The 25019-nt window shown below is 41.7% G+C and overlaps 2 protein-coding genes across 2 annotated transcripts; one reads left to right on the forward strand and one right to left on the reverse strand.

The window, feature by feature from the left end:
* Positions 1 to 809: 809 nt before the first annotated feature.
* c6.2 (complement component 6, duplicate 2) lies at positions 810 to 12368 on the forward strand (the record flags this gene model as incomplete). Its single annotated transcript, XM_080847356.1, has 17 exons — positions 810 to 955; positions 1198 to 1354; positions 1545 to 1689; positions 1987 to 2134; positions 2505 to 2643; positions 3032 to 3229; positions 4372 to 4612; positions 6314 to 6436; positions 6846 to 7012; positions 7275 to 7500; positions 7810 to 7978; positions 9329 to 9440; positions 9945 to 10077; positions 10391 to 10585; positions 11008 to 11098; positions 11332 to 11576; positions 11954 to 12368. 17 exons carry the CDS (start codon positions 810 to 812, stop codon positions 12127 to 12129), a joined length of 2811 nt encoding a protein of 936 aa, XP_080703482.1. The 3' UTR covers positions 12130 to 12368.
* Positions 12369 to 12916: 548 nt separating this feature from the next.
* On the reverse strand, positions 12917 to 24026 carry LOC308372222 (complement component C7-like; the record flags this gene model as incomplete). The annotated part of the gene is made up of 18 exons (XM_080847357.1): positions 23933 to 24026; positions 22394 to 22455; positions 22003 to 22078; positions 20968 to 21109; positions 20680 to 20827; positions 19253 to 19391; positions 19006 to 19140; positions 17793 to 18036; positions 17339 to 17452; positions 16455 to 16621; positions 16134 to 16362; positions 15730 to 15901; positions 15353 to 15440; positions 15032 to 15164; positions 14520 to 14708; positions 14088 to 14181; positions 13481 to 13662; positions 12917 to 13089 (listed from the first exon to the last, which is right to left on the reverse strand). Exons 1-18 carry the CDS (start codon positions 23936 to 23938, stop codon positions 12917 to 12919), a joined length of 2493 nt encoding a protein of 830 aa, XP_080703483.1. The 5' UTR covers positions 23939 to 24026.
* Between the last annotated feature and the right edge of the window lie 993 nt (positions 24027 to 25019).

The following is a 25019-nucleotide window of genomic DNA, read 5'->3' on the forward strand; positions in this document are numbered from 1 at the left end:
GTCAGACTGGGTGCAGGAGAATATGCCGATGGATTCCAGATGGCCACATTTACGGGCAGAGACAGGCCTGGGGGCTGGACAAGGAGTTGCGTAAAGAAGAAATCCAAGGGGGTATGAGAGCATAAAAAGTCAAGGCGTACAGTTAAGCGAAATCAACTCAGTTCATAGACAGCACCAAAGCTCCTTTGGGTTGCTTTGTTATATGCTTTCAGCCAAACTCTTTTTGAAAGACTGGATGGAGTCTATGTACTGCTAGCATGTACCCCCTCAGGCTAGAATCCAACTGAAGCCTCTGAAGACAAGCAACATCAGTGCATCATCTGTTCACCTGTCAGGAAAGTATACAACCTCAGGTGGGTGGAAGAAATGATTCATCTTTATTTGTCCATGTGTATGTCTGTTGTGTGGGTGCACATATGCATGTGTGCACATGCATACTCACACATACTCACGCATACACATGTGCATTTGTGTTGTTTGTTGACATTACTGATGCTGTGGTGTATGCTTACATGTCAGTAATTTTGACAGTTATGTAAACAAGTGCCACTGTAAACAATTGCCCTTATTAACAGTACCAGGTGTGGATGAGGTATGCAATATGTCTATTTCCAATAAGTGCTCTCATCTAAACATAAGCATTTTCATATTATTTATCTTCATTTATGTGTTGTGGTGAACTGTATAGGCTAAATTGCAGGCCTGGTGTGCATCTATGTGTTAGGATAACCCTGCTGAAACCATCCTAGCCGCTATTGCTGTTTGACCTTTGACCTTTTTTTCATCTCTAGCCAGGCTCTGGTGTGCCCATGGATCACTCAAGCTGGCTCCTCTGCCTGCTTTGTGGTTTGGCCAGTGTCACACCTGTTTCTGGCTGTCACTGTGACAACTACCCCTGGTCCTCCTGGACTTCCTGCTCCAAAACCTGCAACTACGGGACACAAACTCGACAGAGGTAGGTTCCCCTACTATTATTTGGTCAAAAAACTTGCTTAATGTATTTTCACACTATAGCACACTATCATACATTAATTCTACCTGCAATCTATAGAGCCCCTTCAGACTATTTTGTTTTGGTGCTACTATATAAAAAACGTTGAATTGAATTATACATTTTATTAAGCCAGCAGGGTTCCTGTTTGTATGTGTTTCACCCGGACAGGGACTTGTACGGTAACATTGGTCGTATTTTGGCAGGTCGATACGTTATGATGAGTACTACAGGAACAATAACTGTAACAGCTTCTGTGAGATTCACGAGAGCCGAGCGTGTAATGTGGAGGCGTGTCCAATCAATTGCAGGCTGACTGCGTATGGGCCGTGGTCTGAGTGCTCCCCGTGCGCTAAAAAGCAGGTATAAAAAAGCAGGACAAAAGGATGCATACACACGAGCATACATTTACACTTGCACGTTTTTTTCATGAGTAGATTTTGAGCATTCCAGTGTAGCAATCCTTACATGTTTCTTTGTGTACGTGCACATGTAACTTTTTCTGTATGTGGTGATGTGTCTGTGGTGATGTGTCTGTGTGTCTGTGTGTCAGTTGCGGACAAGGTCAGTAGAGACCCCAGGTCAGTTTGGGGGGGCGGAGTGCACAGAGCCCTTGATGGAGGAAAGACCCTGTCACTCAGCCAAGGAATGCAGGATAGAGGCAGTCAACTGCAAAGACCTGTTCAAGTGTGACAGTGGTACAGTGGACTCTCTCTCTCTCTCTCTCTCCCTCTCTCTCTCTCTCTCTCTTTCTCTCTCGTTCATACACACATGCACTCTCACAGTCATATCTTATTTACGGCTCTGTGATGCACATAGAACAGTGCTGAAAGTTTACATCCTTTGCACTTATATATGAATAAAGCATATCCTCAGACATAGCAAACAACAATAGACGATGACAATAATGTAAAATTGATGAATAATGCAAGCTCAATCTGCACTATTCATACTGAAAGGCATCGACTCTTCACCCCCCATCTGTGTGTCCACAGGCAGATGCATCAAGCCCAATTTGGAGTGTAACACACAGAACGATTGTGGGGATAACTCGGATGAGCGGAACTGCGCTCGGCTAACCCCAGTATGCAAGTCTGAAAGGAAGTCTACTCCTATCCCCGGAGCAGAGCTCACCGGAAATGGGTACGTGTCAGGGAACCAAATACCACTGAGGAGATTTTACACATTGTGCATAGAGAGTTTCATTTACATTCATTCATTTAGCCAGGCTTTCATTGCCACTCCCAAAGCAGTATACATATTTGATCTAAACCACTTAATGTACAGGATAGATATACATTTTCAGCATGATGTGTGCTGCTTGGGTGTTGTTAGCTCTGATTCTACCAGCTGAGATATGCAGGAAGTGCAGTTACTAAAAACAAATGCATATTTCACTCTGCCCTGTGGTCAGATGAAGAGAGAGCCATTCCTTAGCCTATTGGGAAGCCCATTGACTGTCACATGATCCTCCTTCAGTTTGTGCTGAGAGTGTCTAATGCGTTGACCACAGGTTTAATATCATGGCTGAGGAAATGCGCGGTGCAGTCTTGGAGAATTCCTTTATGGGAGCCGACTGCAGGCTGAACCGGAGCAAAGAGAACAGGGCCAGATACCGCATCGCTGCAAACATTGAGAACTTTGAACTCAAGGTCAGTAAGGACAGGTAAACCATTACCAGTAGCAAGTTTTCAATGTCTCACAAGCTCATGAGACATAAATTATGTTGTGCGGGAAATGGGTTTAGTAAGTTGAAGAGTTTAGAGTTTATGCCACATACTTATTTCCCTTTCAAGTGTAAATTTATATTACATTTATATTATATATAATTTGATCTCCTTAAAAATGTTTGTTCATATCTCCATGGCTTTTAAGTGTATGTTGCATATGAGTTGATCCAATGTCAAATGGAGATCACCTATTATTCTGAAACCCATATAAATTCTTAAATACTGTATATACATTCAAAACAAATACATTCATTCAAAACAAAACAAAAATCCAAAATCCACTGACCTGGTTGTCTTTTCTTTTCAACAGGTTGAGTACTTAGAAGATTTCAAAAAGGAGGACAGTGATGTGCAGAGCAACTCATATTCTATGGCAAATAGTTTTTCGAGTGGTCAGTCCAGCAACTATGGCTGGGGCTTCAGTGTGATAATCTTTGGTGGGGGGGACAGTGGACACTCCAGCCGGCACTCTTCCACCAAGATCACAATTGAGGCATCGCAAAAGAAGGTAACTAGAGTCGTTCCTGTTAAGGCATCTCAAAAGAAGGTAACTAGAGTTGTTCCTGTGTAGGCATCTCAAAAGAAGGTAACTAGAGTTGTTCCTGTTAAGGCATCTCAAAAGAAGGTAACTTTAGTCGTTCCTGTTAACGCATCTCAAAAGAAGGTAACTAGAATCTACCTGTTAAGGCATCTCAAAAGAAGCTAACTAGAGTCGATCTTGTTAAGCATGGACGTGCACAGGAATTTTGAAGGGCAGTTGCTCTGCCCTGGAAAAAAGGGGCAACACGTTAATTTTGTCACCACCGCTGCCACGCCCCCGTCCCCTGCTTACAAATTTTGCCAATATCATTTTAAACTCTCACTAACCGCCGCTGCCACGCCCCCGTGCCCTGATCGCATATTTTGCCAATATCATTTTAAACTCTCACAAACCGCCGTAGCCACGTCCCCGTCCCCTGATCGCAAATATATATATTTCCTTCGGAGGGGCAACTTCAGTCGAGAAGGGCAAACGGGCAGTTGCCCGAGCAACCTTAGCCCACTCCTGCCCACTCATGTGTCCCCTGCTGTTAATGCTTCTCAAAAGAAGGAAACAAGAGTCCTTCCTGTTAAGGCATCTCAAAAGAAGGCGACTAGAGTTGTTCCTGTTGTACCTCTTGTAGATGTGATCCATGCAGACATGACGTGTCTAGCTGAAGCCTATGTGTGCATGTACTGGACTTTAATTAGGTTTTAAGGAAATCGATTATAATAAGGCAAAAAAAATGATGTTCTTATATCGTCTTACAAATGGTTTGGTAACACTTTATTTGGATAAATAAGGCTCTACGTATGGTTTGTTCAAATTCAAACCTTTAGCCTTTTTAATTGTTCACTGAACATCACCTCCCCAATCCCTAACCTTAACCCTAACTTGAAGTTAGCAGAGTTTCAGCAGATACTCTGTTTATAATCTGAGCATCTGTAGATGTCTTATTTAGTCTATGGGGGTGCATCCAAATGTGACAAATGGTTTTATAATTGGTTTTATTTCCTTTTCAACTGTCAGCAGAAATGACATTGAATTGAAAGATTTTACCTAACAAAGCTTTCCATTTCAAAGAGCTCATCACTTTCCCTCACCTCCCTTTCCTGTCCTCTGTCCTACAGGACTCCAAATTCTTTCGTGTGCATCAGGTTCTGGCCACATCCACCTTTAAGATGAAAGAGTCAGACTTGTACCTCTCCGATCCCTTCCTGAAGTTCCTCCATCATTTGCCTCTGGAGTACAACTACCCACTCTACAGGGAGGTGTTCCAGCAGTTTGGTACCCACTACTTCACTGCAGGAACCCTTGGGGGGCTGTATGACATTCTCTACCAGTACGACCGAGAGGAGCTCAAGAACTCAGGTACAGACTACAGAGTCTCCTGAACATTATGTATGGGCCATTCTACCGAATTCGTGTAATATGCAGTCCCTCAACAATAAAAACAATTTACAAAACAATTAGGTATCTAGGCATAGATATTTAATTAGAACATGTTATGGTCTATATAAACCCAATGCATTACATGAGATAGTGATAAGCTAAATATATACAAAATCATCATTTATAGGGTACTTTCTATTGGGAAGTAGCTGTCCCCAACCCTGACATCTAAATTTCAATGCCTTTAAATAACACTTTACATTTTTTTTAGATTTTTTTCAATGATTTAATTTCAAAGATCTTTATGATTGGGTTGAAACAGAACTTGGAATATTTAGATTTATTGTGGGTTTAATTTTTAAATGAATTTACTATACTCAAAAAATCATGTCCCTAGTTTTCATGTCACTACCGAAACACAAGAGTTTTAGTCCATTGGCTGAGCCTGTGTTTTAGCCACGACTCTGCATTTTTGACCATGCAGTGACACTGCATCTCTGTCCCTCATGGTTGAATGGTAAGTAGCTAAATCCCATAGTTTTTATATAAATGTGTTCCAAAGTCTGAAAATCGACGTGTAACCTTAAGAATTGTCACTACCGAAACGCATGTTTTCTTCAATTAAGTAAATCTTTTGGGGTTTCATGGAAAATCTTATGGTTGTATGTGTGTTCACCTCTTCAAAGATGTGTTTGAAAGCCGTGTGCTTGCTAGAATTCTTTATTTATGCTTAAAGTTAGCTAGAATTGTCACTACCGAAACAGTCACTACCGAAACATATGGTAGTGACCAGATGATTTGGGTAGTGACAAAATGAAATGGCAAGTAGTTCAATCCCATAATTTTTAAATAAATGTGTTGTGTGGACTAAAGGGCGGCCCAGAGCACCTTTTGGATGATTTTGGGAGAAAAATGAACATCCATCCAACAGTGCAGTCACTACCGAAACAGTGCAGTCACTACCGAAACAGATAAATTGAACTTGAAAATTTGGTAAAAAATTAATTCCTATGGATTTCATTGTGAAAACCTTCAAGAAATATTTGTAAAAATACACTTTAGAGAAGGGAAGGAAACACAATCTGAACAGGTCAATAATAATACTTTTTTACTATAGTAAATGTGATGTTTCGGTAGTGACAATTTTTGGAAGAGGAAAAACATTCCAACACATTCTGAAAATACAATATAAAACTTGACTGTTCTTTTACTAGATATGTGTACTTTAGATATGGTACAATATACATACGGACAAAGTTTTGGGAATAAACCATAAAAAAATTCAAAATATATCTGACATGACTTTGCATCAATTCGGTAGAATGGCCCGTATACATGGACATGTTATGCTGGGCATGTTGGACCTAATTCCTCTTAATGTCCTCTCAAACTCTACACTAGACTACAGTTGATAGAGTTATTGTTTACTTTTGGCTCCCGTGAGAGGATGTTTGTATTTGGATATTGTGTGAAGATGACACAGAGAAGTCTGTTAATCACATATGCCATGCTGGCCATTTTGTATTTCTCTCCCAACATTTAGCGCCATGTCAGAAAGAGCTCATTTTGTCCATTAATACTTGCTCTCATTGGAGCAAAAAAATATAACTGACTCAGTGATCACGAAAAGAGGACTGCTTTGACAAAAATGAATGATATGTTTCCCCCTCTCAACTGTAGGTCTGAAGGATGAGAATGTAAATTCCTGTCTCACTAGGAAAACCTGGGGATACTTTTTTTTGGGCGGTTTTTCGTCATCATTCTCTAGCTGTGGCACAAATAGGATAACAGAGACACATGAAGGTGAGACTTCAATCAACTTCATTAGACAATATTTATATTAGGTTATGGGAATACATTTTCATAATTTTTCTCATGCTCGCAAATGAACAACAATTGCACAACAGTTCATAAAACCAATACGTTAGTCTTATCAGCCTTTATTGTCATTTCTGCATAATACACGTCATACACACAGAGGATACAACATTTCTCAAAGATTACAGAGCAACTTCAAATGTACATAACACAACAAATTGGCAATGAATACAAAAAAAAAATGTAATTTATGCACTAAACTATACACCTCACACTTTATACATGTATTTATAAAATAAACAACACACTCTTACACAGATGGCAGAAGGGCTTATATTACAACACCAAATAGTTTCTCTCCCTTTTTTATGTGTCCATCTGACCTCATCGTCAGGTTCCTCCGTTAAGTCGTCAGAGCGGTCCATCTCCAGAGTGAAGGGGGGGCGCTCAGCAGAGGCAGCAGCGCTGGCCTGGTCAAAGGACGGTGTGGCCCCAACCAGCACCACCTACACCAACTGGCTCAGGTCCACCATAGACAACCCCGCTGTAGTGGAGTATGAGGTCAGACAATGTGACATCCAGGGTTGCTTATAGGGCAGTTTGGAATTCAGATTGAGACACAAGGCCCAGTTTGTTTGCCTATTAAATTCGTATGCTTAGGAAAGCTAGTGAAGTTTGTGGATTGTGTACCTTGTTTCCCTTAACAAAACAAAACTAGAATACTCTCCTTGTCTTGACACTGAAAGAAATATGAGGAAACCCATCATCATTTGGCATTCAAATCAAAAGAATGTCATGATAATTGCTCTGTGTTCTTTGACAGCTGGCGCCATTATTAAACCTCGTGAGGGGCATCCCGTGTGCGGTGACAAAAAGGAGGCACATGGTGAGCGCTCTGGAGGAGTACCTGCAGGAGTTTGACTCCTGTAAGTGTGCCCCCTGCCCCAACAATGCCCGCCCTGTGCTGTCAGGCACTGAGTGCTTGTGTGTGTGCCAGACAGGCACCTACGGCTCTAACTGTGAGATACGGGCCCCAGACTACACTTCAGGTAACGGCACAGACAGCATAATTAGTGATTCTGAAGAAGGCTTTCCACTTAGCCGTTTTCTCAACCCTGAGTACAAAGAAAGCTTATGATTTTATGGACATTACATTAAACAAACATAAAACATAAACATAAACAAACAATGATTTTTTTTTGTATCAAGGCAAATAATGCTGCAAGATATCTTTCTCTTTCCCTTTGTCTTTGTAATGTACAGTATCTCCAATCCAATAAAAATATGCAAAAGTGACCCTTTGTATAATGTAGACACTGGTGGTCTGTGCTCATGGCTCCTCTCCTCTCCTCCCTCAGAGGCTGTGGACGGACGCTGGAGCTGCTGGAGCCCCTGGAGCCCCTGTGACGTCAACCTCAAGAAGCACCGCAGCCGGCAGTGCAACAACCCCGCTCCTATGACAGGGGGCAAGGCCTGCGAGGGGCCTGACCAGCAGACCGAAGAGTGCCCCATCTCCATCTTCGAAAAGTAAAAGGGGCCTAAATGTTTGTGTGTGTGTGTGTGTGTGTGTGTGTGTGTGTGTGTGTGTGTGTGTGTGTGTGGGTGTGTGTGTGTGTTTGTGGTGTGTGGTGTGTGTGTACCTGCATTTGTGCACATTTGTAGTTTTCTTCTGTAAAGAACAATGGGCCTCATTCTCGACTGCAGTTGAGAAGAATTTAAGAAGGAAGGTCTTCTGAACTCCTCTTCCGGTGGATTTAGGAAAACATTTGGCATTCATGAAAGTTCTCTCATCTGGGATGTCTTCTGAACTTCAGAAGACTTTCAGAACGTGAAATAGCAGTCGTAAATTGGCCAGTTTCCTCAAATGCGATTCCTTAAATTTGAGGTATTGCATTTAAGAAAACTCTCCGTGTTAATGCTGAATTTGTGAGAAATCGTTGGTGAAAGCGTTCACATCAACTCTACAGACATTCTCGGATTTAAATTATTATAATAATAATAAATATGAGAATATTTGTATCATTAACAATTACGTTCACATTTAAAGTCATGATTCTACCAGGCATCTCAATGTCATAAAAAACTAAAAGGACTACACCAGCATGCTGCGCTAGTGAGCGTCGTTTGGCACTGCTGACTATTCTCATTTGCAGTGTTGCGTCTGAAAACGTTCATTGAACGAAAGTTCATGAACTCGTTCATAATTTTGGTGAACGTAAACTGAACTTACTGTATTACTGCCTGATGAACAATACTGTGAACGCGTTAATTCTGGTGTCTGTAAACGGCACGTTCAATAAGGTGCCAGATTTCTAGAGACTTACGTGCGAAATACACACCATTAACAGTCATGTATCCAGTGATGCATAACCAGTCAATCGCTACGTGTGCTTTCTTCTACTGTCTATGCCTGGCAAGAGTGACAGCGCTAAATTGCGTAGAGGCCGGGAGCGGTATTGCAAACAGATAGAGATTTTGAAAAAATACTGAGTTGCTTCATGTGGACTCGATCGATTCCGACTGCACACGTTGCTGCTGTTGCGAGCCCTTATAAGGAGCTGGTGGGGCGTGTATGTATGCAAATCCAGGTTCACGAGAACGTGCATCAAGTTAAAAGAGCATTTCCGGGGGAGCACAGCTGAGAAGACTTCTGCTGCTTATGAACACATTTTCAAGCGTTCATGAATTTGGCGTAGGTCTTTTTCTTACGCTGTTTTTTCAAAGCCCATAAGAAACATTTCAGAAGAAACTTCAGAAAATGTTCGATAATGAGGCCCAATGTTCAGATGTTTAACCCTGGTGTGAATGTGGGTACTCAGTATAGTAGTGGTCTAAAATAAATGGAATATGTTTTCATTTGTGTCTTTCCTCTCATAGGCAGAACGTTTGCATAAATGACGATGATTTCGTAATTGAGGGGGATCAGACACCGGTGCCTCCAGAGACTGGCTGCTCTAGACCCAAGCCCCCAGCCAACAGCCACCTCAGGGTGAGGCCCACCATCCAGCTGCTGCACATCTGACAACGACTCATGCCTTGGTTTCATAGTTCCCCACGGGTTTAAAGTGCTCCGTGGCCCTGTGTCTTAATTAATGTCATTAAGTAATTCACTCATGGGATGTCTTAATTAAATTATGAGGTAAAAATGCCATTCATTACAGAACCCAATCTGACACTAGGTAGTAGTGTGTGTTCCAGTGTGTCCCGATTTCACTTTACTGTGTGTGTGTGTGTGTGTGTGTGTGTGTGTGTGTGTGTGTGTGTGCGGGCATGTGTGCATGGGAGTATACCTGTGTGTCTCTGTGGCAGAGGGAAAGACAGAGAGAAAGAGAGTTCACTGTTCACTGATCACCATTATAAACTGGTTTCCCTTTCATATTTCCTTGTATATCCCTCAAATGCTCTGTTTTTACTCTATCTTTCCCCTCCTCTTTTGCAAACCCCCCCCCCCCCCCCACCCCCCTCCTGCTTGTTTCTCCTGCTGCCATTTCAGATCAGCAAACGGCAGTATGACTCTGGCGAGCACGAAGAGTTTCTGTGCTTGACTGGTTTCGAGCTGGAAGGATACCAGTACATCCACTGCCTGCCTGACGGCACATGGAAGCCAGCCACGGGCAAATGCATCAGTAAGTCTGGAAATATCATGGTGGTCTTAAGTCAGGAGAGGAAACAGAAGCGAGTGAATCATGAATACCTGTTGTTTTGTGTATGCGTCACATTTTAGTGCTCTTCATTGGAGATCCTTCATGTTCACCACACATGAAAGCTATCATACTTAATTATTACAAATCTATGTACAAATATTCACATTATATCAATGTAAATGTGTTGTGTAATATTTAAGAAGAAAATATTGTATGCCATTTAGTTATTTACAGCATAATTAGAATATCTCATGGACCAGCACACCAATCGCCCTATGGGTCTCCTTCATTACAGAGAAGGTCTGCGTGAAGCCCTCCTTCCCAGCTGAGATTACCATGTCCCCACTGAAGAACGAGTATCGGCCGGGGGAAAGTTTTGGCGTGGTCTGTGCTGGCCATGGTCAGAGTCCCTCTGGGTCTCGCTATTACACCTGTACGGCCGGCCTGGCCTGGGAGCCTCAGGTCCCTGAGGACATCCACTGCCAGCAAGGTAGGTTCATGAGGTACGCCCATCATTCTGAGACAGACGCTAACTGGAACAGAAGTTAGTTGAATGACAGTATTATTCACACATGTACTGTACTGCAAAGTACACATCACAGGGAATGGACTCCACATAGTTAGACATCTGTCATTCTATTCCTCTTCTGGATGCACTACCATCCTGACCTCAGCACAAATACAAGTCTGTTTAGGCCCTCTGTATTTCAGTATGCTATAAATAATCATTTTGAACTGCCTATGTTTCATTTATTTTAAATATGAAATATTTTCGACTGTTGGAATTTACATGTGTTTTTTGTTTGTGTGTTGACAAAGACTAAAACAGACCCGGAAAAACACCCATATTGTTATCCTGTATTGTCAAATGTGCTTCGATGAGGGCAGTATGTTTCTGTGATTCCTTCTTAGATAAGCCATTTGTTCCTGAAAGCAGTTGCCCCAGGGGGGAGAAGCTGGATGGCTCCGGTAAATGTGTGTGCGTCCCACGGGAGGAGTGCCGGTGAGACTACACCTCCCTCTGAGCCACCAAACCCCAGTCCCAGCTGCACACCTCACAGCGCCTCCAGCATGTCTCACTTTCACTGACACCCTCAGCCAGAACACTCCCTGGATGTAGTGTAGTAAACATTATGTTGTATCATTCAAGTATGCCACTCCCAGTGTTCAGTAGTTAAATAATTAATACAATAATTTACTTTCCCAAGTCTAACAATTTTGCTGTGTGTCCTGTAGCTCATACAGGGGCAATTTCTGTGCCCTGGATGCGGCAGCTGACACCTTCTCAATGATGTCTTACTGCGGCTTCCACTCTGGGCGTTGCCATGGCGACAAGCTGTTCTTTGCGAGCGACGGGGTGTGCCCGAGCGACTTGCCCGGCCAGGACTGGGCCCGCTACCGTGCACAAATGTCTGACAGGAGTGCCGTCCAGCAGGCCTGTGGCTCGGACACCTGTTACGACTGGGAGACCTGTTCCTCAGGTACGCTGTGTTCATAAACACACACACGCCATTTCCCCCCACACTATAAATAACTCAGCTCAACTCATAAAACGAGCTACCTGATGCCCTCTGTCATAACTTCTCAAGGTTGTGACATCACACATAAATAGGACTGTGAAATAAAAGGCTTAACAAAACTCACATCACATCTGGTACTCACGTAGATCATTCAGCAATGTTACAAAACCATCAACTGAGATTATCTTTAGAAAAGGTTTAGACTCAAATGAATAGCTTTTAAATCCTCTAGACTTCCTCATTTCCGTTCCCCAAATTGAAATATTGTAGAGTACACTTCCCAGATGCCGAATGAAACAGTTATCTCGTGGCGTGTTGTCTTTTCTCTCTTGGCACAGAGAGGTGTGAGTGCAGGTTTCCGTATGACTGCTCAAAGGATGCCGAGCTGGCGTTCTGCGTGAGGATGCTGAGGACTCGGAGCCAAAGGAGTATGAGTGTGTGTGCCACCGCCTCCATGAAGTGCCGAAAAATGGAGATTGAGGTTTTAAAGGAGGGCCCATGTGACAGCACATGAATCTGAATAAGCTGCTTCTTGTTTTTATAAAGTTATCAAATACCATACCTGTGTCACATATGACATAATGCTCCAAATAATCTAGGAAAGACTTGTGGGTGAAATGTGTTGTGTTTATATTCATAAACCGTTTCAATGAAAGCTTATCTGATTGATTGAAAGACTCATTGTATAAACTGTGTCAAAATGCCCTATGCATATGTCTTTATGTGTTTTGCCTCTACAGTGTTCAGTGGATTACAGCTCTGAAGATTCCTGTATAATAAAATAATACTTTCCTGTATAATAAAATAAGTATACAGTATAATTGTACTAATTTTAATAAATAAGCATTTACTTCTTTTTGTATACCTCCTTTGAATAAAGTTGAAAAATAGTTTTTGTGTTTTATTTTTTATTTTCTGATCTGTTGAATGGTAGGAAACCACATTGTGAAATATGACCCTACTCACCAAAATCATATCTCAACTTGATAACACAGACTTCACTCTAAAGCAACACCCTTGGTTGCATTGAATTAGGATAAAACGTTTGAACAGAGGATGCTGTATACAAGTCTGATTTGCAAAGAGAGAACAGAAGAGAAAACATAAATACATGGACAAGGTACCACTCTGTAACTAAGCATTGTTTAAGCCACCTTTTTTACATTTGATGAATGAAATGACCACTTGTAATGTAAAACGGCAAATGATGAGTACACTGCACTGCGTATTACTTCATGTGTTTTGATGAGGCAATTTGAAAACCAGATGATGACCACGTCGAGATGCAACCACGTCCAGCCTCAGGAGGCACAGGCTCCAACGCTGGTCACGATGAAGGGCTCTCCGAGGCACCTCAATACACCTACTTCACACTCTGACATGGTGACGGGCGCGCTACCGTCTCCCAGGGCTGCACACAGAAGACCGTCGGCCTCGGGACACTCCTCGGGTTCTCTGCACACACAGCCCAGACCTGACACCCCGCCAAAACAATGCAGTTAGGGTGCAACTCAGAGCTCTCAGACACAGGCACAATGTGTTACACTTGCGTACATTTTAGGACTTTCTCCTAAGCACACCAACTGTTATAATGCACATCCACTGGGTTATATCAAACCCAAGAGGAGTGTAAATAACCATGGCCTAAAGACTTATACTAATTATCACATCAAGGCTATTGGTAATGCTACACCAAAATTGTTCTTCAGACATCAGTGCATGTTGTACATTGTAAACGAATGTCATATAAAACAGTAACCTTGATAAAAAAAAGTACAATTAATCAGACATGGGATTAATTACACACAAGACACACGACAATAGTGACATGACAACAGAGAAACAGAATGAAACTAGATATTTACCCTCGCACTTCTCCCATGGCTGGCAGTCTTGACAGGAGGTGAAGTTCTGTGTGGGCCAGTCACAGGAGCTGTCATTGAGGAGAGTGTAACTCCTGCCCAGACACTGCAGGGCACCCAGCTGGCACACGCCCACCTGGCTCACTCTGCCCTTCAGCAGGGAGGCACACACTGGAAAAGAAGCCCTGAACAACCAGGAAGAATGCCTGTCACTTGGGAAATCATGCCTCTGATATTAGAAAAGGTAGAAATGGGTGTTCATGGGTTCTCAGTTTTGCCATCAACTGAAAACAAGGAGTGGGAGGAAGCAGAATGATATGGCAGACTAGGTGTTTGGAGATGGATTTATCATGTGATAACTCACTCATATAACTCACAATTGGGTTTGTCAGAGGGGTTAAGGTGAGGGGGCGGAACTCATTTTAAACTGAACAGACAAATGTTCCCAGTAAAAACAGTTTTGGATCCGCTATACAATCAACCTTAACCTCACGACTGACTCGTTACCTCTTACGTTTCTAATAAATCTGTCACGCCTGCTTGTCAGTACATTGTAAGTGTGTTGAATCTTGCGGTCCATGTTGTGCCAGTTATTAGATAAGAGACTCACTTGCACTCATATGGCAGGAGGCACACACACTGCTCCTTCCCAGGCTTCTCCCATGGTTTACACCTCAGGGCTGGAGGGGCCGTGGCCACTGGGACTACAATGCAAAGAGTGCAGTCAGTCACACCACACTAACCTGGTTAATTTACTACATTCATGCTTGGAAACATCTGGGATCCCAAATGATATGAACAGCTCTATAGAGGCCTAAAACCAAAAGCATAGAAATATTCTATGAATATTATTAGAAATATTCATAGACTATTCTTTTCTATATATCGAGTTGCAAACCCCGATAATAGACACGTCTATTGTAATTCATTGATGATCTATTGAAAAATGTATGAAATCAACCACTATCACTGTTTGCATTGATGATCGTGTTCCTAATTAGCATAATAACACATGCATCAATCAGAACAGCCTTTTCCTCACCTGGCCGGCACTCCACACCGTCTGCAGGAGGAGACCACTTGAGACTGGAGCTGCAGGCTACCTCAGGCACCCCCACTCTCTGCATCCCAGCAGGACAGCTCAGGGACACTCGATCTCCAATCTGATAGGTGGACTTCACAAGGGAGCCAATCACAGCTTGCTGAAGAGGAGGGGCATCACATGATGACTCTGATTGACAAAAAAATGTTAGATATGTGGGAGATTTGAAAAATAAAGCCGAATAGTGTTGGAGGTTGACCTTTTCCTATTAAGATGATTTCCTTTTGTTATCCCAGGTTGTTCTCAGACACCAGATGGTGTCACTGAAACCCAGTGACTCTGACAGCAAGGCTGTAGAACACATTCTCCAACCAACATACATTTTACCCTACTGCATTTTAGGTCTACTGCATGTCTTATTTGATGCTGAACTGTCTGACTGGATACTGTATTGGAATCTACAGTGAACATCTCGCTTGTTTCCCAGACCCTGCAGTGTTTTCATGCCTTACTTTTGCACTCCATCTGTCCTCTCCTCCAGGTGAGGCTGTCTGTGCATTCAACAATCTTTTGCCCTTGGAGGTAGTATCCATCAACGCAGGAGTACTCCACCTTACTGCCCACTGCATAAACATCTTTAGGTTTCTGAAATAATAAGTACGGAGGAATAACAAGTATTAACGTGAGTATCAATCACTAATGAATGAGGTGCATGTCTATCGCACATATCTGGATGTTTAAACCTAATGCAGGTGGCTGTACTGACACAGAATTCAACTAGATAAAGGTTGACATAATAAATGCATTTGATCCTACAGGGATGGCTAACTCACCAGTACAAAGCCATTTCTTAGAGCAGGTGGAACTTTGCATGACTTCACAGGTGCGAGAGAGGAGTCAAGGCAGTGGGGCTCCATCATCCTGGCCCAGACACACAGGGGTTAAACAGGAAACATGCTACTACAGACAAGGCAGATATAATGCATTGGTGCATTTTAAAGAATGCAGTCTCGAACTACTGACTAAGAATACAAAGTTAATCCTAAACTTTAGTGGCAAACATTTGAAGAACATTTAGAAACATTTTGATTCTATCGTGAACAAACACTACAGTGACATATATGAGAAGTGTTTTATAATAGAGCAAAGTACACAGTTTCATGTGTGTATGAATTTACACATAGATACTTAGTATGTGCATGTGTCTCACCCAAGGTAGTCCATATCTGGGTCTTCACAGAATTGCGTTTCCATCGGTTCTCCAACGCAATGCAAACCTCCTGACCTCGGCGAGGGATTGTTACATACACGACTCCTTGACCTTTGACCTTTGGAACAAGATGTCCAGCTGGACCAGCAAGACCAGCTCCCATCGATGACACCTGTGAGAAAATACCTGAAGTGAGTCAACTTCCTGCAACTCCTTCAAGCGTTTACTTGCACTGTGCATTGTAGTGCCATTTAGGTCTGATTTGATGGATACAGTTCAATGACATCGAGTATGCTCTACATCTGTAAATCTCCTGGACTGTTTGTACCAAACACATTTTATGTTCATTTTGTTATTAATTAATAGAAATGTGAACCGTTGTACCACACCAAGTGCCACAGTACCTAGCTGCCCTCCTATGACAGAGCCTGTCTCACAGGCCAGGCCGTATGTGCCCGGCTTGCAGAAGCAGGAGCACTGTGAGCCCGTGACCACCGGCTGCCCGTTGTTGCTGCAGGGGCGGCAGTGGCAGGGGTGCTGCTTCTCCAGGTACTCCTCTAGCGCCCTCTTCAGGTAGAGTTTCTTCAGTCCTGCACACGGCACCTCCTTCACCAGCTCATACAGAGGCCTCAGCTGCAATCAGCAGAGATTTGTCTTTGTAACGTTTTGTTGTGGGATACCAAAAAGTATCTTTAATTTCTCTGTGATAACCTGGAGACACTGACCTTCTGTTTGATGACCACAGGGAGGGACTTCACTGATCCAGCCCATTTAGTGTACTTGTCATGGTTGGCGTCAGGGTCATTCAGATTCAGATGGTTCAGACCCTCAGCATATGCCACATGTCCTCCAACAGTCTTAGATTTGATTGGAAACCTTGTGGGATTATGTGCTGGACAGCAATACATGAAAATTATTGTTACAACTGTATTTTTAATAGATCATTTTGCCCTCTATATATTACTGTGTCTTTACTTTAATAATGTGTCTATCTATTTATTACTTATTGTTATTTGAATAAAGAGACAGTAATATTTATTTCTTTGTCTTTATTCAATAATGTGTCTATCTATTTACTTCTGTGTCTTTACTTTAATAATGTGTCTATCTATTTATTACTGAGTCTTTACTTTAATAATGTGTCTATCTATTTATAACTCTGTTTACATTAATGTGTCTATCTATTTATTTCTGTGTCTTCTCTTTACATTAATATGTCTATCTATTTATCACTGTTTCTTTACTTAAATAATTGTAGTTCCACGTTGGTGGAACAAACTGCCTAGTACTACCAGAGCAGGGGCGTCCCTCTCTACCTTCAAGAAGCTTTTGAAGACCAAACTCTTCAGAGAGCACCTCCCTACCTAACTGGCACCTTGACTAGTGCTTAGCTTGCACTTCAGCAGTTAAAATTCCTGCACTTCTTTTTCTTTCTATGTCGTTTTTCTATTTCTTATGTAAAGTAGTATTTATTGCTACATCAGGTTTTTTATTGCTCTGTTCTCTCCCTTGTGCGTCGCTTTGGACAAAAGCGTCTGCTAAATGACTAAAAGTAATGTAAATGTATAATGTGTCTATCTATGCTGCACTGCATTCTGTGAAGACTGACCTTTTGTGTTGATGTAGGTATCAAATATTGTGTCGCATTTGGTTGTCCTTTTTTTGCGAAACCATCGCCGCTTCACTCGTGTTATGCATCTATGAAAGTCTTTCTCCGTTTTGCCTGTGAGAAACAACAGGGGAGATATAGAGGAGTTTACGCCCATGACATCTCATCACTCGTGTACAAAGAGAAGCAAGGCCTTAATATGTCAGTCTGTGCTCATGCTGGTAGTGATTAGTTCATGAACATCATTCATTTTTGATAGACACAAATCTCGCAGTATGATCCAATCATTCAAAGTCACATGCGGAACAGGTTTCATGTTACATTAAGTACATGTTCTCCCCTGGATTTCAAACCCATGAGCCTGGTGTTATGAAGACCTTGCCCTTCCAACGGAGCCACAAGAACAGAATCCTCCACCATAAGAGATCATCCAGGCCACTGACAGCACACTTACTCTGTTCCCACACCGACTGCGAGTCAAACTCCAGCAGGAACTCAAACTGGCCTCCCAGTGATCCCTCGGACATGTAGTGAGTTCCAAACCTCAGGAGCAGACTGTGGTAGGCCGAGGCCTCGTATGAGACGGGCAGACTGGAGAGAGCCTTCCAGAACTCCTCTGATAGAGGGAGGTACTGGGGAACGTTGTTCTGGAACTGAGCCACCTCCACCTCATTCTTAATGATCAGCAGATGGTAGGACTGAGGTATGGAACGAGAGAAATGAGAATCAATATCCATTGATTCCTCAAAAATATAATTTTATATACCTTTAGTGTGCCATTTAAAACAGTAATGACATTAGAATTGAACATTAAATGAATAACAGAATTAGCCTGGATACCAGCCCGAACCCCGCCCACAACATTTTTTGGTCTGGGAAGTTCGGTCTGGCTCTGTGCAGTTGGGGACACATTATTATCAGAAGGCAGGATTCTGTCGTACCAATCAAATTGTCAGGGCGGGCTTTATACGATGATGGACAGATTATCCACCAACGCTTGAGTTGAATTAACAGTATTCGAAATCGTACCAAGATGGCGGCGTCTCAGGAGCCTGTTAGTGGGAAATATTTTATGTGAATTATGCTATCTACACGACTTTTTTTATGTCTACATTGACTCGGTTAGTTGTGTATGTGCAACACGAATGTTGCCGAGGATTGTATGTCTTAACTGAAGCGCTCTAGACCATTATTGTTAGGTCATTGCTAACGCTTACACCAAAAATCCATTGAAACACATAGTAGCTAGCTAGCCTTGCTGCTAATAAGTATAACGTCAGCAGGCATTTCTCAACAGATATTGACAGCGCATTCATTTTGAAAGAGGAACAGAGAAACGCGATCAAGGCATTTGTCGATCGAGAGATGTTTTTGCCATCCTTCCTAGGGGATCAGGTAAAATTTGTAATGTATCAGATGGTCATACTTCGTTGCTCTGATTGGTTTTAGGTATCCAATTGAGTGAAGAGGCATTTTTTCCCCCTGGTTCGTTGAAATACGCCCCATAATCACAGCCCAATGGGTCAGTATCAGACTCATATTCTGACTAGAATTATGAGTATGACATCGTCAGGCTAGAACAGAATGCTAATCTAAATTAAACAAAAAACAACATTGCGATTTATTTTTGATTAAACCATCTTTGTCACTGGCTTTCAATCCATTACCTTGTCTTTCTTTAACTCGTAGTGAGATGTGAAGTGATCGTGTCCTCCTCTGATCGTATTCCTTTTCTCAAAGTGCTTCATGTAAGACCAAGAGCTGTCGTAGAGTTCATCAGTGAAGTCGTTCTCAACACCTACCTATATACAGAATTGAGAAGCCATTTCATATGATAAAAACATTGAAAATCCTGCCATCTAGTGGACAAGTGAATTGCAGTTGTAGCACCAAACGCTCTGGTGGTATGTTTACCTGAAAGGTGTACCTGAGGATACTTTGAGGGAGTCTGTAAAAGGACTTGTGGTCTCCACTGAAGACTTTCCTGCACTGACCACCAAAACTCTGAGTGTTAATGACTGGGGCCTTCAGCTTCTCCGATAACATGTCAAACCTGCAGGTTGAAAAGCTCAGTTCAGTTGTTTTTCTTATGGGAGTGTGAGAATGGAACAGTGATTGGGGTGGGAATGGGAGGATTCTGTGCACGTGAGTTTAGAGTGTAGTTCAAGCAAGCCATAATTTTAGTGTTTGATTCTATGAAGCATTGTGTGTGTGTGAGTGAGTGAGAGAAAGTGTCTGTGTGTGTGTGTGTGTGTGTGTGTGTGTGTGTGTGTGTGTGTGTGTGTGTGTGTGTGTGTGTGTGTGTGTGTGTGCGAATGTGTCTGTGCGAGTGTGCATGATGGAGGCTACTTAAGTGTCGTTTACATGGAGCCTAGTTTGTCAAACTGATACGGATAGCTAATACAGATAGCCCTATCATCCATACGAACACTCTCTATCCGCACCTCGTTTCTGCAACGATCGCAGTCCGGGGTAGAAAGTGAGTAGATTTGAATCGGTACGGGGGCTGGTGTTCGTCTGCACGGTTTCACGCAACCTGATGACGTCACTGCCCCACGTGATCTTTTCCGCCATCTCCAACCAGTATATAAATAACTTGTTCTCCCTCAAAATCTCACTCATGGTGGGCCTCGAATTCACTAACATTAACCCAGTCTTCTGATTTTTGATTAGCCCCCTATCTTGATCTAATTCTTCTTATTCAGACGTAACATAACTTTCATGACCACAAATATAAATTGGCCAGCGATTTAATTTGCTTTTTTATTCATAAATGTATGTAAAATGCTCGGAGCAATGCATCATGGGAGATGGGATGACAGACATGTCATGTTACTGTTCCAAACTCTTTATTATCAATAGAAAAAAGAATTCATTTTCGCATATCCTTTAGTCTGACCACTGATTTTATTAACCATCATAATGTAATGTTGTTAATTGGAGCTTGAATGTCTTGTGTAATTTGTTTATCCGTTTGCTGCTTCCTTTACCTTGTGCTTTTGAGTCTCTTCTTCTAGGTTTTTCACGTTTTTTCAGTTGTGTAAATAAAGCGCTAAAGCGCCACCCACAGGCGTGAGGTATGTACTACAGTCGGTTCACCGCAATCTGCTGCCTCCGTGTTTACGCAAATCTCTCGTTGCCAGCCTCCATATGTACGAAATTAAAAGATTCGATTGGTGTGAAAAGTAAATCCGATTCGGAGGCCCTAGACTTCGTGTGCATTGCACCTTAGGATGCTGGCCGGCTGCACTAACAAACACAAAGATCTCGCCTGCCCTCGATAACGTAGAATTTTTTATCTTAATTTTTATTATGGCAACAATGTGAGTGAGTGAACTCACCCTAGCCCACTGTGCTCTGAGTGAGGAGGGGTCTTCTGTTCGTCACACACAGTGTTACTGGTGGCTTCATCACAACGACGTTCATCCAGGCCATCTTCCTCACAGTCCTGGTCGCCATTACACACCAGAGAAGGACTTATACACTTACCTAAAACACACGTATTCAGGGAGAGAGAGATCGAAAAACGGAGAGCGGGAGAGAGAGAGAGAGAGAGAAGGGCAACAGCTCAGAGCTAGATCTAAACAACTGAAACTGAAGGAGTTCTGTCTGCTAAGTGGAATGTGTACCTGAGGTGCAGCGGAACCTGTCTCCACAGCCTGATTCCAGGGGACACTTTTTAGTGGCAACACAGTCTTGAGTCTGTCCGATCTCCCCTGCACACGGGACTCCCCCAAACTGAGCAAAGGTCTCAATGCAACGAGTCCGCCCCTGAGAAAGAATGTGGGACATGAAAGGGATGAACAACATTCAAACATGCTTGTTTGCTCATGCAACAGGTTAGAAAAGCTGTGTTAATAATTGCACAAGATACCTGTGTTTTAGTTTCTTTATTATTACTTTTTTTATTTTTTTATTTTGATATCATGTGCACACTGGTATTGGGGTCTCTGGTAGCCCCCCCCCCCCCCCCCTGTTTTGTTGCTATCTCCCCCCTTCCTCTTTCCTGTTTTACATATGCTGGAATGAGGTAGGTGGTGGAGTCAGAATGGGATATTGAAATCTGATAAATATTATCTTTAAAAATAGCCATCTATGTCATTATATATCATTTTAGCACTGTTTATATTTTTTTTGTATTGTATATCTTAACAATTTATTGGCAGTGACCTTTAAACGTATTGTTTTTATGGTTTTCCTTTTTGCAACATGTGGAGGCTAGCTTGCAGTTAAAGAAGATAGCAAGCTGACCAAGTTATGCTCTATTGGTGTGCTTTTCAGGTGTGATACCATTTTGATTCATCTTTCTTTATGTATATATTACATGTCTGTCTGTATTTGCCCTGTTTTACATATGCTGGGATGAGCTTGCAGTATAAGAAGATAGCAAGCTGACCAAGTTATGCTCTATTGGTGTACTTTTCAGGAGAATAAATACCCATCTAACAACAGTTGTCCCTCAATTCAATAAACTACACAACGCAGAGGTTTAGACCGGTTACACTAAACACGTTTTGTGATTGGCTAAGTTTCAGTCACGGGTATTATACATCTGTACAAATACACTTGGAGTCAACCCAAATTTAATCATGTAGCCCAAATCTCACTCTATTTACATTCTTAAGGCACAAAGTGTCACAATAAAAAAATAAATCTTTTGGAACCTGTGTTTTGGTACAGCCATCACACTCAGACCAGTCTCCATAAGGTCCCCATCTGCATGTTACCTGTTGCACACAGCTAAAAACAAGCACAGCATTATTAAGTGGCCTTGACCATGATGATGGTAAGAGTGACACTGAAATATTCAAAAGGAGAAATGTGTGTGATGAAGGGTCTGCTACTTCCACTTTACACAACACACTAAAAGAAAGTGCCAAATAATGAGACATTCTTTTAAATGAACGAGTCTTGGCTAAGAGATGCTGTCTGCACAGGTAGGTATTTGATGAAAAATATATGCACAAAATGGGAGTTTAACTTCAATGTCAGTCTTTATAACATGTTAATAAGGTATCAAGCACAACACTGATTAGAACTCAGTGCAGTACTTACTCAGTGCGTGAGAAAAAGCTGACAAAGACCCCTGCCAGGAACAGCATCAATGAATATGACATCTGTGAGGAGAGTGTCATACTCATGTTAAAGTCATACTAATTTTAATTTCATCAAGAACTTTCCCTGTGTCACTTTTCTGTATGGTTTGTTTTACGCTACATATTGGGGTGGGTATCTGCAATACGGTAGTAAGAGATCTAGAACATTGTGAACAGCAATTCACTTCTATGGAAAAACTTTGCTAACTTCTATGGAAAAACAGTGCTAACTCAATGGCAAACATTTGAACCAAGTCATTCCAGTTTTAAGAGTCAATCTATGGATTAGATCAAGCCATAACATTGATTTTAAAACACCTTGTAACATTTTGGGATCAACCAAAAATGCAATACTCTGTGTAGATGCTAAATTGAGCTATTTTTGCTTTCTTTGTAGTCGCAATTTTTTTCTTTAAAGGCACCCAGTGCAACTTTATAGGCTTGAGACTCGAAAAATAAACATTCAATTTCTAGTCTTTTTTACACGTTTTACACATTACATATCGACATTCAAGGAGCAAAGATGAGACGTCGTTGTGTGGTGAGAACTGATAGAAAATCGTAAACAACAACAATCGCCGGTGGGGAGAGGCCATTTTTCCATTGACTGGAATCCTGCTTTATTTATTGGTGGCACCAATAAATAAAGATTTGGGGAAAAAATGGCGGCGATTGTTGTTGTTTACGATTTTATATCAGTTCTCACCACACAACGACGTCTCATCTTTGCTCCTTGAATGTCGATATGTAATGGTATGGAGTTATTGAAACTTACTACGTGTAAAAAAGACTAGAAATTGAATGTTTACTTTTTAGCCTCGAAAGTTGCACTGGGTGCCTTTACTGTAATTCATACGTGATTTCTCCTTTTCTTCATGAAACATGCTATGACATTGTTTGTCCAGCAGATGGCCACTCAATAGAGCTGTCTGATCAAGTTCGATTTCATCATGATGATGCGCTACTGAACACAAATTGTGCCGGTGTCCATCAACATTTATATTGACACTGCCTACTTGCGGAGTAAGCTTAAAAACAGTATGACAGGATTATGCTTTTACATTTTCACTGTATTATTAATGTCAGATTTCTACAGGAACATATCTGATACATTGGTCTTATTTTGTCTTTTATGAAAACTGTGAAAAGTGGATAACCGTCTGATCTCTTTCAGTGGAGTTAAAAGTGTTAGCCAACTTAAAGTCCCAACTACTCCTCTAGTCTTGCATCATTACAGACTCATTTGTGCTTTAAATTCTGAATTATTAGTGGTTTCAGATAAATACTAACCTCTACGTTAATTAGAACTAAGTGGAAATTTAACAACTTAGGCTAGCTGATGTGGTAGCCTAAAGACTATGTTTACAATAGTGGTTGCGTAGGACTATTTTACAAACTGACCGATTATTTCTCTTTTCCTACAAACACTGTTATCTCCAAAGATTAGGGCTAGGATATTCAAAGGGAGGAAACACAGATAAAGAGTGTTAGTGCTTACCTCCATGATGGACGCCAAAGAGTAACTCCACAGAGGACGTGTGTAAATAACGACGATAAAGATTTCGCAATGCCTCAATAATACTGAGCAAATGCTTGTTTCTCGGCTGGAATTTCCCAAATGTGCAAAACTCCTCATGCAGTGGGGAACGTTAGAGGGGTCCACTTTTTTGATTCTACTTCCCCCCCATAACGACAGACCATTTATCATTTGGTTGCAGTCGAAATTCCATGGAATATGTTTTACAAATAGTTTTGGTACAGGATCTTGGCAAATATGCTTTGTTGACAGCTGAATAAAGGCGTGATTAAACTACGTAGTGTTCTAGTTTTGGGAGTATCTGAGTGATTGAGACACGTTTGTTTGTCTGCGACAGTCAGTGTTACTCAGAGGATACAAAGGTCATCAGGGTGCATTTTGAAAATAATGATTGATTAAGAATAAGAGTGAAAAAGGCGTTTAAGGTTAATAGCCTAGTTTTGCGATTTTCGAGGGATAGAATTATGTCAAGGTGAATGGTAGCCTACTCTACTGTAAAGTAGCAGTGAGCTCTGTTGTTTAAAATGAAGAAACAGTGTTTTCTCAGCCTTTATGAAGTTGAATCAATGCACAGACGAGACCGTTAATAAACACACATATCTGTGCAGTAATCAAAGGAATGAACTCTGAGCTCATAAACTCTAGCCTTAAGCTCTGAGCTTCTGGTGATAGGATGTCAGACATGTGGTGTAGAGGGGGTAAGGGCTATGATAATGTCAATGAGACTGACATAGACAGTGGTAATAACATCAGAATAGAGTTGTGCTAAATACCTTATTAACATGTTACATAAACTGACATAGGAGATAAATGCCCATTTTGTGCATAGAATTAAAGTTTTCTTCAAATACCTACCTGTGCAGACAGCATCTCTTAGCCAAGACTTGTTCATTTAGAATGTCTCATCATGTTGCACTTTCTTTAAGTGTGTTGAGTAAAGTGAAAGTAGCAGACCCACCATCACACACATTTCTCCTTTTGAATATCAATGTCACCATCATCATGCTGCTTTTATTGCACATATCTGACCTGACATTTTTGTATTCTG

This window comes from Sprattus sprattus (genome assembly GCF_963457725.1).
Source record: "Sprattus sprattus genome assembly, chromosome: 11".
NCBI classification, from domain to species: domain Eukaryota; kingdom Metazoa; phylum Chordata; class Actinopteri; order Clupeiformes; family Clupeidae; genus Sprattus; species Sprattus sprattus.